Raw genomic sequence first — 13,511 nt, 5'->3', positions numbered from 1 at the left:
CAACTTTGCCGCACCTGTTTACTTGGTCTTAACTTGACCACCTACCTGCTAGCTTGTCTTCATTTCTGGCAGTATTGCCAATCTGTACTTCATGAAGGATTCTGTGCTTTCGTTCATGTTGTCTCACAGAAGGTAAAAGCTCCTAATTCAAATTCATTCTCCTCTTCTGAAGAGAATGTTCTTCCTCACGCTTGCCAGGCAGCATGTTTTTTTATAATGTTAGTGAAAGCTTAAGCTACCACACAGATAGTGAATTTTGGCTCCTACTAAACAAGGTTTTCTAGAGAAGCTGAAAATGAAGGACAGATGAGATTTTACTTCTATTTCTTGTGATGGGTTTTGTTGGGAGTCTGCTAGAAACAAAGAAGAATTCACATCAATTCACTCTGGGTACAAGTAGCAGAGTTTTGGTCAGAATTTGGCTGCTGGAAAATAGGTTCTTTTCCCTTAAAGAGATACCAGTTGCTCTTGTTTAATTTAAAAAAGGAAAAAAGTGAGTGTTATTTCCATTGTTGCTAACAAGTTGGAACCATACTTGTGTTGGCACCAGGTAGCAGAATTGCATACTGAGACTGTCATAGGGTAAACTTTTCTCTGTCTAGCAGCTTGTCATTCACTAATTTTAAAGTTCCTGTAGAGGTGAAGTCAAGGTCTTGCTGTAGGATCTGATTTGGCAGAGAAATTTTGCTCTGTGACACAAGTGTACAGAAGAATAAACTGTGAAGACGCCTGTTCCTCACTTTCCCCTTCTCTTCCCATTGCTGTGCTAAAAGGGAAAAAGATATGTCAACAAAGAGACAAAAACTGGTTCGGTATTCTGCAGCTAACATTTGCTATGTTTATATGTGCCTCTTCTCCCTGTGGTATAACAAATCTTCCGTGTTACTGAGATGGCTTAAATATCTCTGGGCTTCTTCTTAAGCTGAGCTGTTGCTGGCTGACTTGCAGCTATCCAGATTAGACTATTCTTTTACTGAATATAGATTGATTCCGAAGTTTCAGGGTTCTAATGGTTTTGATAATCGTTATATCTGTGTGCAGAAAAAAATTTAAGTGCTGCAGAACTGACTGAATTATGCAACAGAACTTAATGTTTAGCTGGTTTAAAAAAATAGAGCACTGAAGGCCGAGAAACTACAGGTGTTGTAAACATGAAAATATTTTCTTGAAGTGTTGAATCCTGGCATTCTGCTACTGAGAGAGCATTCCCTTCCTTCATTAATGAATTCAAGTCAAACCATACACTGATGGAAAACTTAAATTGAACTAGTTTGGATGTGTTACAAATGGTGACATGGAAGGGTAACAAACTCAGTTTATTTGGAGAACAACAACTTCTTTGATTCTTTTCTTTTTTTTTTTTTTTACAGGGGCAGATTCTTTGAATTAAGTTGTGATCTACCCTTGTAAATAAATGTTCTGAGACATTGTTTTTATAATAAACTCCATTGCTGATCCTCTCAAAACTGAGAGGAATAGTTGCTGACAACTATCCAAAGATGCAGAATGCTAAACTATAGAGAAACAAGAGAATAAAAAGAAATGCTTTCTATTTTTCTTAACTCCTCTTTTGGATGAGGATCTAAGATCTGAATGACACTTGTGTACTTTTGTGAACCAAAATGCAGTCCAAAAAAGAGTGACACAACTTGTAGTATTTCTGTCCTTGATGAACATAAGAGAAACAAAGCAGTGAGGTGGCAGAACTGAAGAAGGATGCCCTCAAAACAGCATTATATTTCTTCCATGCAACTCCTTTACTTTTTTACCTCAGACTGCAGCTTCTTGTCTTCTAGAGGACGGAGTATAGGAGATAAAGGCTTTCGCAATCTTAATGTTAGTTAGCCCCCTTAACCAGCTTGCAAGAATTCAATTAAGCAATGAAACGAAGCTATGGATTCCTGTGTACCATGCGCTGGGGACACAAGTCGTACAAACAGACCTAAGACACCTGAGCTCACCTTTATGTCCTGTTCAACCATATACAGAATAGAACATGAGCTGTGTGTTCTTGCTGCCTTTAAGCTGCCTAGATGAACAGGAATGTTCTGCTGTCTAACGTCTGCAGGTGCGCTTTTTTTAGCTAATTTTTGGCCCTCCCCTCCATCCATAGGTTTCTCTTTGTTCTTGAGCTGTTTAAATTCTTGAACAGTCAGTTATACTGTTGACTGGTTATAAAGCCATGTGCCAGTGATACCTGTGCTTCTCTGTACTTTTGAGTAGTGCCCTGTTTGCTATTTCAGTTTGACTTTTCCACAGCCCGAAAGGACTCGCTAAGGTTCTGGCTGTGGTGTATAGGCCAATCCACTGTTTTCTTTTGAAACCAGTGGTGGGTGCCAGGTCTCAGTAGTCTTTATGGAACAAGGTTTTAAGCTGCTTCTAGGTCACTGAAGACATCTTCGGTTTGCTTTTCTGTAACAGGCCCAGGGAAAGGTCTGTGCAGTCTGAGACTTCAAATTCACCTGACCTGCTTGAAGCAGAGGGGGCTGTTCAGCTTTTGCAACTCAGAATGTCTTCCCACTGTCACAAAACTATTCTTACCAACACTGGAGCATGTGATAGCATGTATTTAGATTTTTTTTCTTAAACAGAATTTGATCTCTTGACTTCCCCACACTATGTGTTCTCAAGCTATGGTATCTTTTGCACAGGTATCTTCCAGTCCTTTCACCAGGCGGAAGTCAGTAGGTAAGAGTGCTGCTTTGCTGGCTCTGGGTGATGGCATGTGTAACCTGTTGGATCACACAGTCCTAACAACCTGGGTGTTCCTTTAGTGAGCAGTGTTGTGCATCTTCTCAGAGGCATTTCAGTGTTCTTATCTCCTGTAGGACCTTGTAAATCTTTAGTTTGAAATCTTTAGTTTGAGGCAATGAATATTCTAACTGCCAATTAGCAGTATAGTTCCCCCTAATTCCAAACCATAAGATCACAAATGAAGGTATTTTTTGCTCTTCTCTCTTCCTCTTCCTTGCCAAGAATTTCTCTTCCCAGTCTTTGTCTATAGGTCATTGTAGACCTATACGCATAGATGCAGTCTGGAGAATCTTAACCTGGTGGTTACATCCTTTCAAGTTCCTAGCCACTTGTTTTGCTGATTCTGTGAAGGTGGCCTTTGCATTGCCACTGACTCAGCTAGAAGGCTAAGGCAAGGTCTAAGCTCTTGGAAGGCTGCAAGGGAAAGCTGACTTCTTCCTAATGTAGCAAGGCCCAAAGGTTGCTATAATCTTCTGATGGCTGTTTGTTGTAAAGTCAGTGGAACAGGGGGTAACTCCTGCTCCTTTACTGATTTACAGCCCCCCCCCCCCCCCGAGTCTGTAGCTTGAGTGCATTTACGGCCTACTGGTATTTGAGAAGTTTTCTGCAGTATCTATGCCTCTTTTAATATATGGGGTATTTTTGAAATGGTTAAGAAATGCTTCCACTCTAATGATTACGGAGTAGCTGAATGAAAAAACTCTTCTACTGTAAATGAATCTGAGAAGAATATTGTGCTGAAGCTTTTTTTTTTCTGTCAGCAATTCAGAAAAATCTGTCTCTGGCTAACAGCTTATGTATTGTCTAGAGTTACCCAGTGTAAAAATGGACATATGAGCTAGTCCTAAGTCTATAAAGTGTTCAGTGACTGGACTCCTTCGATAATTGTAGTTTACATGCCCATTTTGCTTACTTCCTCATCTTAGTCCAGGTTACTGGATTGTGTAGAACTGAAGGGGAGGGAATGCTTTCTGAGCTATATGTGATTGCAGTGAGGAACAGGGCCAGAGTTGTTTCTTTTCCCCTCAGAGAGGTTGTCCTTGAGAGGGATGGGGAGCGTGTCCTTGCACACCTGTACATCTACACAGATCTCAGATCTTGGGTTACTTGAACTGACATTTCTTGCATGACTTACCAAATGCTTCTGCTGAAAATACTATTTTCTGATAGTCTGTTAGTGTCTTCTCTGCATGCATTTATATCTGGCATGATTTTGATTTTTTTTTTTCTTTCCCCTTTCTTCAGGGTATCTCTCATGATTCACCTTTTGCCTTTCTCCTCTTGCTCAGAACTCAGAATATATTTTGTCATCGTGGTTGGAAATTCTCACTTCTCAGCAGAATGAGAGATCTCTAACATAATCTAAGGTCTTACTTTTAAAAGGAGGTTGGACCAGATGATCTGGAGAGATCCTTTCCAGCCAAGGTTTTTATAATGATTCTAACTTAACTCCTGTACTCCACTTGAGCTCTGCATCAAAAAGGCATCCAGTCTGCAGAGGAGTTTGTGTGCTGTTAAACTCAGCTTGTCTTCCCATCAATATCTTAATGTCTTCCAAGAGAAGTGACAAAAGTGATGCAACTATTTAAGTTTGTAGAAATTCTGTGCTGGAAGAGGTGTAGAAATCTCTTTCCTTATCACCTAACATGCTCATTTTAAGAAGAAACTTCCTCGATACCTGCTTGTCTTGTCTTCCCAGCAGTGAGGTAATGTTACAATACTAGGAGGCTGTAGGATCTTGTTTGTCCCGAAGATTTTTCTGTATATACTGAATTTGCTTTGGTTAGTGTGTCTGTGCCTGTATTTCTGTGTGTGTAGTTTGTTTTGTTTTGTTTTTTTCCTTTAGCATCGGGGGGGGAGAGTACAAAAAGAATACAGTTCATCCTAATTAATGTATGATTCAGTGCAATTTTTTGTGGTTTCTGTACCAAGAGAAGTTAATATGATAAGTCACCATGTGAATTTTACATCATTAGATGCAGCGCAGCACGTAAGCCTTAGTGTATTCTAGCATCTTTACATCATGTAGGCAGCTTATGGCTATTCATGGGGAGAAGGCAGAAGTGGAAGCAAGTAAGAAAATAAGTGGTAGTTTGCTCTTTCTATGTTGGAAGAAGAAAAGCTTGTCATTCCTTAAGGCTCAATGCTTTCATGCAGCTGAATAACTCAGGATTTGCATAAACGCGACTAAAACATCTTACTGTACCTTACAGCATCTTGCAGCTCATGGGACGGTATCTTTTTCCCTTGTTTGTGTATAGAAATGTGTTGTCAGGAAGAAGGGAGCGATAGTGAGAATTTGGGAGAGGTCACAGAAAATTACATTTGGAGGTGAGGACTGCAGTTGAAAAAGAACTGGGCAGAGTGGATAACTACTGAATTTAGGGAGTATAGTGAGGAAGAATATTGTGTCAAAATCAGCTGTACAAGACTCAGTTTAAAGCAACTAAGTGGACTAAAGAGTCATCTTTAATAATTAATTTCTGAGTCAGCTGGTGAAGTAGTAGAAGTAATTGAATGAGTGCTTGCAAGTGCTTGCTTGCAAGGCAAGAAAATAGGTGTGTATGTTTGCAGGTAAATGAGGAGAACCTTGTAAGCAGTGAGCAAAAATGAGGTGCAGCTATGAGATCAGTTTAAAATGAAGTAATATAGGTCCAAAACAATTCAGCAGTTACTGAACCATATACAGTAAGTTCTTCAGTTTAGTTGCAATTCAAATCTCAACTCTTAAATGTGTATTGTATGTGTATATATTTAGAATGTTGCTTCCACTGTAACTGACTAGATTTGTCACAGATACAGTTGATCAAGTAAATTAATGTTATCTAGATTGAAGTGAGGGAATACAAATCTGAAGTCTTAGACTTAACATTTACTGATGAGTACGCTGAACTCTGGGTTATGGCTGGCAAGATGTGCAACTTGCTTGAAGAAAATGTTCTGAACTTACAAGGCATATAAACATCCTCCTGTCTTTTCCTTCTTCCCCCCCTTCTGCCTAATACTGACTTCAGGGCAGTAAGTCTTTGCTATTTTGAGAAGCTGGATTGCTGCAGCAGCATTAAGTAAGGCACTGGTTTTTTGGGCCAAGGTACAAAAGAGACAGTATGCCGACCAGTGTACTTAGGTCAACTCCAAGCAGACAACAGGTGTTATAGTGGAGTATTACAGGTAGAGGTGCTAGGCATATCCATAAATATTCAGGAAATTGGAGTGCAAGAGCCTGAAAAATTCTTGCACTACCAAGACTCTCCCAAAGACCTTAAACCCCCCCCCCAAACAAAACAAGCAAACACCCCAAACAAGTTCTAGAGCTCATCCAAGTAGATTAAGGAAGCCCTTTTCTTGTGAAAGGGTTCAATTCTGTTTTTACAGGGGTTGTTACTGGTTTGCCTTTTTACAATCTTAGTGGCCTTAGATCCTATTGGAATGCTTAAGTTTACTCATTCTCTTTTCATCTCTGTAGCCTACATCACAATAGGCTACATTACAGTTCACAGTATTCTTCAGGGAGTGATTTTGGTGTTAAGTAAAAGCTGATGCACGCTTCTTCTGCAGTTGTCCGTTTCCTCTGTTTGTTTCAAAGACATGGAGAAGTGTTGGTTGCTTCCTGTTGGCTTTTCCATGAGAAGAAAGGTGTAAAGGCTTCACTGCAAGTTGAGGGGTGGCTTTTGCATCTTGTGTTCCTGTGGAACCTCTCTAAGTAATGTGTTGGCTATACATTAGCTATAGTGTTTGTAATAGGTACATTAGGTCTACAGAAAATAATTCTAGTTGCTTTCCTGTACAGTAACAAAGATGACTGTTAATGGTATTCAAACAGTGTTTACTAAAACTCAAGAATATTATGCAAGATAATAATTAGATGTCAGTGCTGGTAGATGTCTTCAGAAGATACATTGTGGATTTATTTAAAATGCTGGCTTTTATTCTAAAGAGTCTGCTTAAGAGGAGAGCATCTGTGGGCCAGTGCTTTGGCATCGTTACAGCTAGGAATATGGAGTTGTGAAACATTAACTAAAATGGCTTGTTTACAGAAAACTTTATGCTAGAAGAGGACCTGAACTTAGAATTCTCAAATTGCAAAGCCTGTCAACTGGAGCACAGAGGTCTGATGTACAGTTCTAGCTTTTTCTTATTGTGGGTGTGGAGAGAATGCTCAGTGTAGTTGAGGAAATAGTCTTAAAATGTGACAGGACTGCACTGGCACATTCAGCTGATCTGCTGGGTTGCGTGTCTCCTTTGAATTTAGGTATCTAAAGAGGGGAAAGAATAAGCCAAGTGCTGGGAGTGAGGCTTACAGATGGCGGGACAAGTCTGAATGAGAACAGTTCAGATTTAGGAACCTCAGGGCTCTTTTCTTGTCATTCTAGCATGTGGAAGACACAGTTGTGACCCACTGAAAAGATGTCTTCCCTACTGGACTAACTGGGCACGTGGTATTGTGTGGCTTCAGATGCTTGCAGTGAGATTTAACATCAAAACATTAACTTAGAGGTCATAGCCGAATCTTGAAGCAGCATTGTATTCAAAGGCAAACTGGGAGTCATATAGTAACACAGTACACAATAAGAAATGCAGTTGAGTTGAGAGGTTTCAATATAGAATGTAACTCTGGACATCATCTTGACTTGACAGATGCCTTGCAGGATAAAACAGCTGCCATTTCATTCTTCTACACAGCTGAAATTATCATGTGTGTGACAGCACACTGCTGTATAATTTCTAAGCACAGACTACTTAAAGTGGCTGGCTGACCCAGACAGATCAATGTTGAACTAAAGTTTCCCTAGACAGCACCAGGATTGCCTGTGTGGTGGTGTCTTCTTCAGCTAACTCTTCTGGTGTTTTGTGGAGGAGCCCATGTGCTGGCCTTAGGTGGGAAAGCATGTGGCTGACCTAGCAGAGCTCTAGAGTGAGCACTGCTCTTTGCAGAGTGAAACCTGCGGGAATGCATGTTCTTATAGTCCATACGAGGTAGTACAATAGATCTATGGCAACCATTTCCTAGTATGACTCATAGTTTGACATTAGTACCCAATTTCAACATCAGTTGACCTTTGTACTGGAGGGCACACTACTCCCCCTTTTCAGAAAATGCACAAAATGTGTCTCTGCCAATGTTTATGAAGAGATGGTTTTTTTCATTTGGTGTTTGAATACAAAGAAATAAAAGAGAGAATGCACAACAGCATTTGAGAGTGCCTGTGATCAACTTCAGCTAGACCCCCCAGGCAGTGCTGGAACCTTGGTCAACTTTCAGCCTGGTTAATGCTAGGCTCCTTGTCTTCCATCTATGGTGTACCCTGAAGAGGATGCTACCACTTACGCTCTCCTCAACCTGACTAATCTGGCTGTACCAGCAAGCTGGCATAATTTCCAGCTATAGCAGGCTCTTTCTGTTCTAGGGTATATCCTTTTGTGCTCTAAAGTATAAGACGTTGTAGACTAAAGGTATCATGTATTACTTAAAAGCTTTAAACCTTTCTGTTAGTGGGAATATTTGCTATGATTAAGGAGTTAGGATGAGAGAAATAATTACAAAGAGGGAAAGCTCAGCTTCTGAGGAGTAGGGTTTACAGCTTTCTCAACCTACCAGTCATCAAGACTTTTAGCTATGAGGTTCATTGAACAGCTGTATTTTGTGGGATTGTGTATTTTGTGCTCTATTTATATTCTTTCAAATTCCTAAGCATGAGGTAAAAAAACCAGGTAAAGACAATGATTTGCTAATTAATCCTACTTCTTGTTTTTGCTGTCTGCTGTTCTGTTGGACCCCTTAGTGGAAAGCACATGAACTTTCAAAAGATGCTTTTGACTCCTGTGATGTGGGGATTAGGATGGATAGCAGTACTTCTGCCTAACTTGTATTCTTATTTGATTCCCAGAGCTTATTTAAAATATTTCTGGCAAGCTAACTGGGATCCTGAGAGTTATTTTATTGGAGGCATTCAAATTTGAACTGAGCCTTAGTTATATGCAGCTGAAATGTTTTAAACTTTTTCATGGCAGACTTCTTGCTTACTGTGCTATAGATATAATAGATACTGGATCAGCATATAAAACGTTGTGTTCTTAAACTTGGGTTCTTTTCCTTCTTGTGGCTTTTTTCACCTGCAAATACTTTTTTTTTTTTTTTTACCAGGTTCCACACAATTAGGAACAGTAAAACTGGATTTGCTGGTTGTGGTCCTGTTGCTATGCTCTCTGCATAGAAATACCGATTTAGCACAGGATACAAAAGTTACCTCTCTTCACTGAGGAGCTAAGTGAGGCTTGATCTTGAAATACCTTTGTTTGAGGACTGCAGCTGGGTGTTATGGTAGTCTTCCATAAATAACTACCAAAATAATGTCTGTGGACCTCTAGCAGTTACAAAGCAGTTCCAAAAGTAGTAATGCAAAGCCATCGTATTGATTTTTTTTTTCCCCAATAATTGTGTACAGTCATTAATTCTTCTGTCTCAAATACCTTTTGCCACTAATTAAGCTCTCATGAGCAAGAACTTCTTGCTTATATAGCTAGGTCTCTTCTCCTGAGTTACTGTGTATCTTTCTTTATGTAAATGAAAGTTGCTTAAATCTGACTAAAGAAAGAAGCTGTTTTAAGCACAGTAGTTACTTCTGTAATCTTGTGGATGCTGCTGCTTATTCCTGAATCTGGCATTGTCATCTCCCACAATTAGAGTTAAAATACTTAAATACTATTGCTCTCTATCAGGCATTGAGTTTTACTAGTTAGTGTGTTTTTCCTTAATATTGACAAATACAGGTTCTTCTAAATCGCAGTTGTCTTGCCTCCTTAAAATAATTAAAGAAGCCTGCCAGAAAAGAAGCGTGTCATTATAGAATCAGAGACTAGTTTGGGTTGGAAGGGACCTAATCCAATAGGTCATCTGTATGCTATATATACTGAATACTGGTTGCTCTGTATTAAGGATCCAAATGCTCTTGAGAAGAATCTTGGTCCATGTGTCTTAACTAAAAATTGTTTAAAGGTTTTTGTCTTAAGTTTTTGCTTAAACAATAGCATTTTATATTTGCCTCTTGAGGCGTGGCTGTGAGTCTTCATGCCACATGTCTTATGACTGTATCTCTCTTGTCTTTCAGTGAATGATAGTGTCTAGAAAGGGTATGTCCCTTCAGGAGAGAGGTGCCAATGTCCAACCGGCCTAATAACAATCCAGGGGGGTCACTGCGACGTTCACAGAGGAACACTGCTGGGGCCCAGCCACAAGACGACGCAGTAGGAGGAAGGTATGACTGTTATCTATGAGTGTGTTAATGTATAAAAGCAAAATTGATGTGATTTAATTAGAGAATGAAGTTTTCCACCCTGCAATCCAAGCACTGAAACTTGCGTAAAACCTTTTTGCCCCTGAAATGCTACCTGTACTGTTACTGCATGGGATGAAAACATGGATAAGTCACTATTGTGCATGTTCAGCTAGAATAGCAGTAATAGATGTATGGGGGAAAAAGTTTAACTGACCTATAGTCCACAAATCACAGGTAGTAACAAATTATTTCCCCTTCTTTCTTCCCCGATAATAAAAATATGTGAGGGGGGCAGGGAGATTGTGGTATGTGAAGTCTGGGAAAATCTGTGTCCCTGTTAGAGAAGACTGAATAACTGGCACCTCTCTGTTCCTTTGCACTGCGTATTAATCCTGTACAGCTTTTGAATTATTCAAAACCAAAATGTTTGTCGTCCTTTAGTATACTTGTACCAGTGAGCAAGTGGACCAGGTTGTATTTGTTCTGTAAGTGGTTGCCTCTACAATGCAGAACAAAGAAGATTCTTGAAACTTCCCTATGGATGCTGACTGTGTAATTATTGCCATGTCCTTTGAGGAATTAAGAGTCTTCATCTGAGTGAAGCCTGTATGATAAGTTTTCCTTTAATTTTGTTAAAATATTAGTCTAATGAAGAAAGGTTATAGTATCATGGTAGGCAGCATCCGTCTGTATTCTACTTCCTCAGAGGTGTTACTGGTGCAGTTGTTTGAATGTGTATATCTTGGGCTTGGGTTTTTGGTATAAGAGCATTAAAATATTGCAGGTCAGTGGCACAAAATAAAAAGTTTTTTACTATGAAGGAATCAGGCTATAATGTATAATGAATATGAGGTGTATTTCTTACTAGTATACCATCTAACTGAGAACAAGGTCACTGTTGAATAGATGAAGGAGGCTAGATGTTCTTCTAAGGAACGTTGAGGGGAATAATTCTAACTGTGAAATGCAGCACTTTTTCTAAAGTAGTCTCTACTGTACAAATGGAAAAGCAGATGATAAACACAAGGCTTCTGTCCTGGGCTTCTGTAGCATAAGGAGAGGGAAGTTGCTACCTTATGTAGCTGATGATTTTGCAAGCTAGAATTGTTTTTGGAGAACACTCCTCTTTTAACTGAGGCATGGTGAACTGTTCATTCCATTCTGTCTATTCTGTGTTATCTCTACATCTGAATGGGTGTTTAAGTTAGATATTGCCCAACCACCTCTTTCATTTTACACTGAACTTGACCTGGGGTAAATAACCCTCTCCCTAGAATAAAGAATTAGAGGTGATTTATTTGGGTGTGGAGTGGGGGATTCTTCTTTGGATATCTACTGTTTATTCAGATTTTATAGCAGAATGCCAGGGAGAAGCTCTACAGCAAGTCAGACAAATTGAAGAATTTTAGGGGTAGCACTATTGTCTTATAAGAAAGTTACTCATCCAGTGTTTTGGTGTATTGTGATCTGTTACTTATGCTATCACACAATGATGCAAGATGCAGCTTGTCTTAAATGACTGGACCTCTTCCACCTCTCACCAAATTTGTATTGGTCAGAGTTCCATGAGCAAGAGTGTATTGCACTCCTGAACTATGTTAGACCTTTATCAGAACCAAAGCTCTTTGCTTAAGTAAAGTGGATGGAAGCTTACAGTCCTCTTTGAAAATGCAGGCTCTTTAGAACAGGACCTCCCCTGCCTTTCCATCTCTGAACAAGCATTTTTGGCTGGCAAAGCATATGAAAGGCCTGGATAAAGCATGCTGGTTAATATAAACTTTATAATGAATTAAGTTTCTTTTACTGTCTTCTGTATCTCCTCTTCAGTAAGCTGCTGGGCAGAAATAGCTATTGTACAAGGAACAATCTAAGACAGATCTATCAGGTCTTTGAAAAATTTGTAGATGAAATGGAAAAAGACAGGCTCTCAGATAACAGTCACTTATTCTCTGGTTGCCTGTCTTTAAACACAAACTTCAGGACTCATCCTTCCACACATCTAGCATGCAGTGGGATAGTATGTTCTAGTTCTGCTGCCGAACAGTACATAGGACGGTGAAGAGTTCACAGCTTGATGTACCTTCTTCATTATGCCTTGCTCTACTCTGGTGATATACACTGCTTTGGCTGCTATATTTGAAAAACAAAACCCCAAAACAACCCAAAAGCAAACACCACCCCCACCCCCCCAAGCAAGCACACCTTTTCTTACATTAGTTTTTTGGAGACACTTGAGACACTTAACTTATTTCCAGTCTCTTTCTTGCGTTTGTCATCCGTGAAGTGAAACTCTTCAATGTCAGCTGTAAAATCATTTAAATAGAATGGACGAACTGTGGGAAGACTGGTTTCAACAATATGCTTGTATTGTGCAAATAACTATGAACTTAGGATGCATCTATGTTAATGTTTTAGTTGGGAATGTTCTTCTGAAGCAAATCTGTCATCCTCACCTGCTGTGCTTTGGCTAACATCATGGAATGGTCTTGGAGCACTTGAATTGTAATCTTCTTAGATGAAACTAAACCCGAAGTTGTGCTCTAGGAGAGCAGTTCATGCATCCTGGTTGCTTGTGGTTGTAATTTGGTCTGCTTTGAAGTAGAAATCACTGAAATGCATAGATGGTGGACGTTGGTCCTTAATGGCAACTATCGTGCTTCACAAATTTTCTTCTGTTGATCTACTCGATGTAGTTGTACAGACAGTATGAGATTTTATTCAGCCACTTTTAAATACACGTGTTTCTTAAAACCAAACCAATGCACAAATACCCTAGTGTTGTAGAGGGAATTAAGCAGTAATGTGAGTCTGTAGGAGGTTGTTGCTTCATGCCTAAAATTAGCCACAAAGTTTATAAGCAAAGTTAAGGGCCACACCTTCTAAAGTGTTGGAGAAGGTTACTTCACTTTGGTCATAGATATGCAGTCATAACCCTTCAAGCAAGGACAAGTTTCAATACTGTCTGAACTTGTGTACTTGATTACATTTCTGCTTTGTATAAATAGCTTTCTAAATGTTGGAAATGCAACAGCTTTTTTTCTTAAAGCTTTCTTGTTGCTAAGGTGCACACATTTTCAAAATACAGATTAAGTGACAAAAACTTGGAGAGTTTCTGCAGTTTGTCATGCATACTGTAATTTCAGACTTGGATGTAAAGTCCACTAATCTAGTGTAAGCAAGTGGTCATATAGCCATCAGTAGTATAGCCAAATGGCTTTGTAATAGCCTTAACTTTGCCTCTGTATCTTACGCTCTGACTAGAGTAAACACTATGATAGACTTCAGTTGAGGAAGGTGTTAAAAAGGAGAGAGGATGGAGAATTATATCACTTCCAAGCTGAAATGCTAATGCCTGTCCTTCTATAGTCTTTGACCCTTTTGCAGCTTAAAGGTCCTTTGTTAGAAGTTTATCAATTTAACTTGCTGAGCAGCCACTGTTCACTGGCATGAAGACTTTGGAAATTCCAAACTCCTCTCTGG

At 39.5% G+C, this 13,511-nt stretch overlaps 1 protein-coding gene across 14 annotated transcripts in view; it reads left to right on the top strand.

The window, feature by feature from the left end:
• Nucleotides 1-13,511, top strand: part of TRIP12 (thyroid hormone receptor interactor 12) — an 80,894-nt gene that overhangs the window by 17,312 nt on the left and 50,071 nt on the right. For all 14 annotated transcript variants that reach the window (XM_052804164.1, XM_052804163.1, XM_052804156.1 and 11 more), the window contains exon 2: nt 9,864-10,010. In XM_052804164.1, coding sequence (XP_052660124.1) covers nt 9,913-10,010 — 98 coding nt within the window. In that variant the 5' untranslated portion in view covers nt 9,864-9,912. The remainder of the gene's footprint in view (nt 1-9,863; nt 10,011-13,511) is intronic.

The sequence above is a fragment of the Harpia harpyja genome, chromosome 12 (genome assembly GCF_026419915.1).
Source record: "Harpia harpyja isolate bHarHar1 chromosome 12, bHarHar1 primary haplotype, whole genome shotgun sequence".
NCBI classification, from domain to species: domain Eukaryota; kingdom Metazoa; phylum Chordata; class Aves; order Accipitriformes; family Accipitridae; genus Harpia; species Harpia harpyja.
The sequence above is the reverse complement of the archived record's forward strand: the minus strand, read 5'-3'. Positions and strand labels throughout refer to the sequence as shown.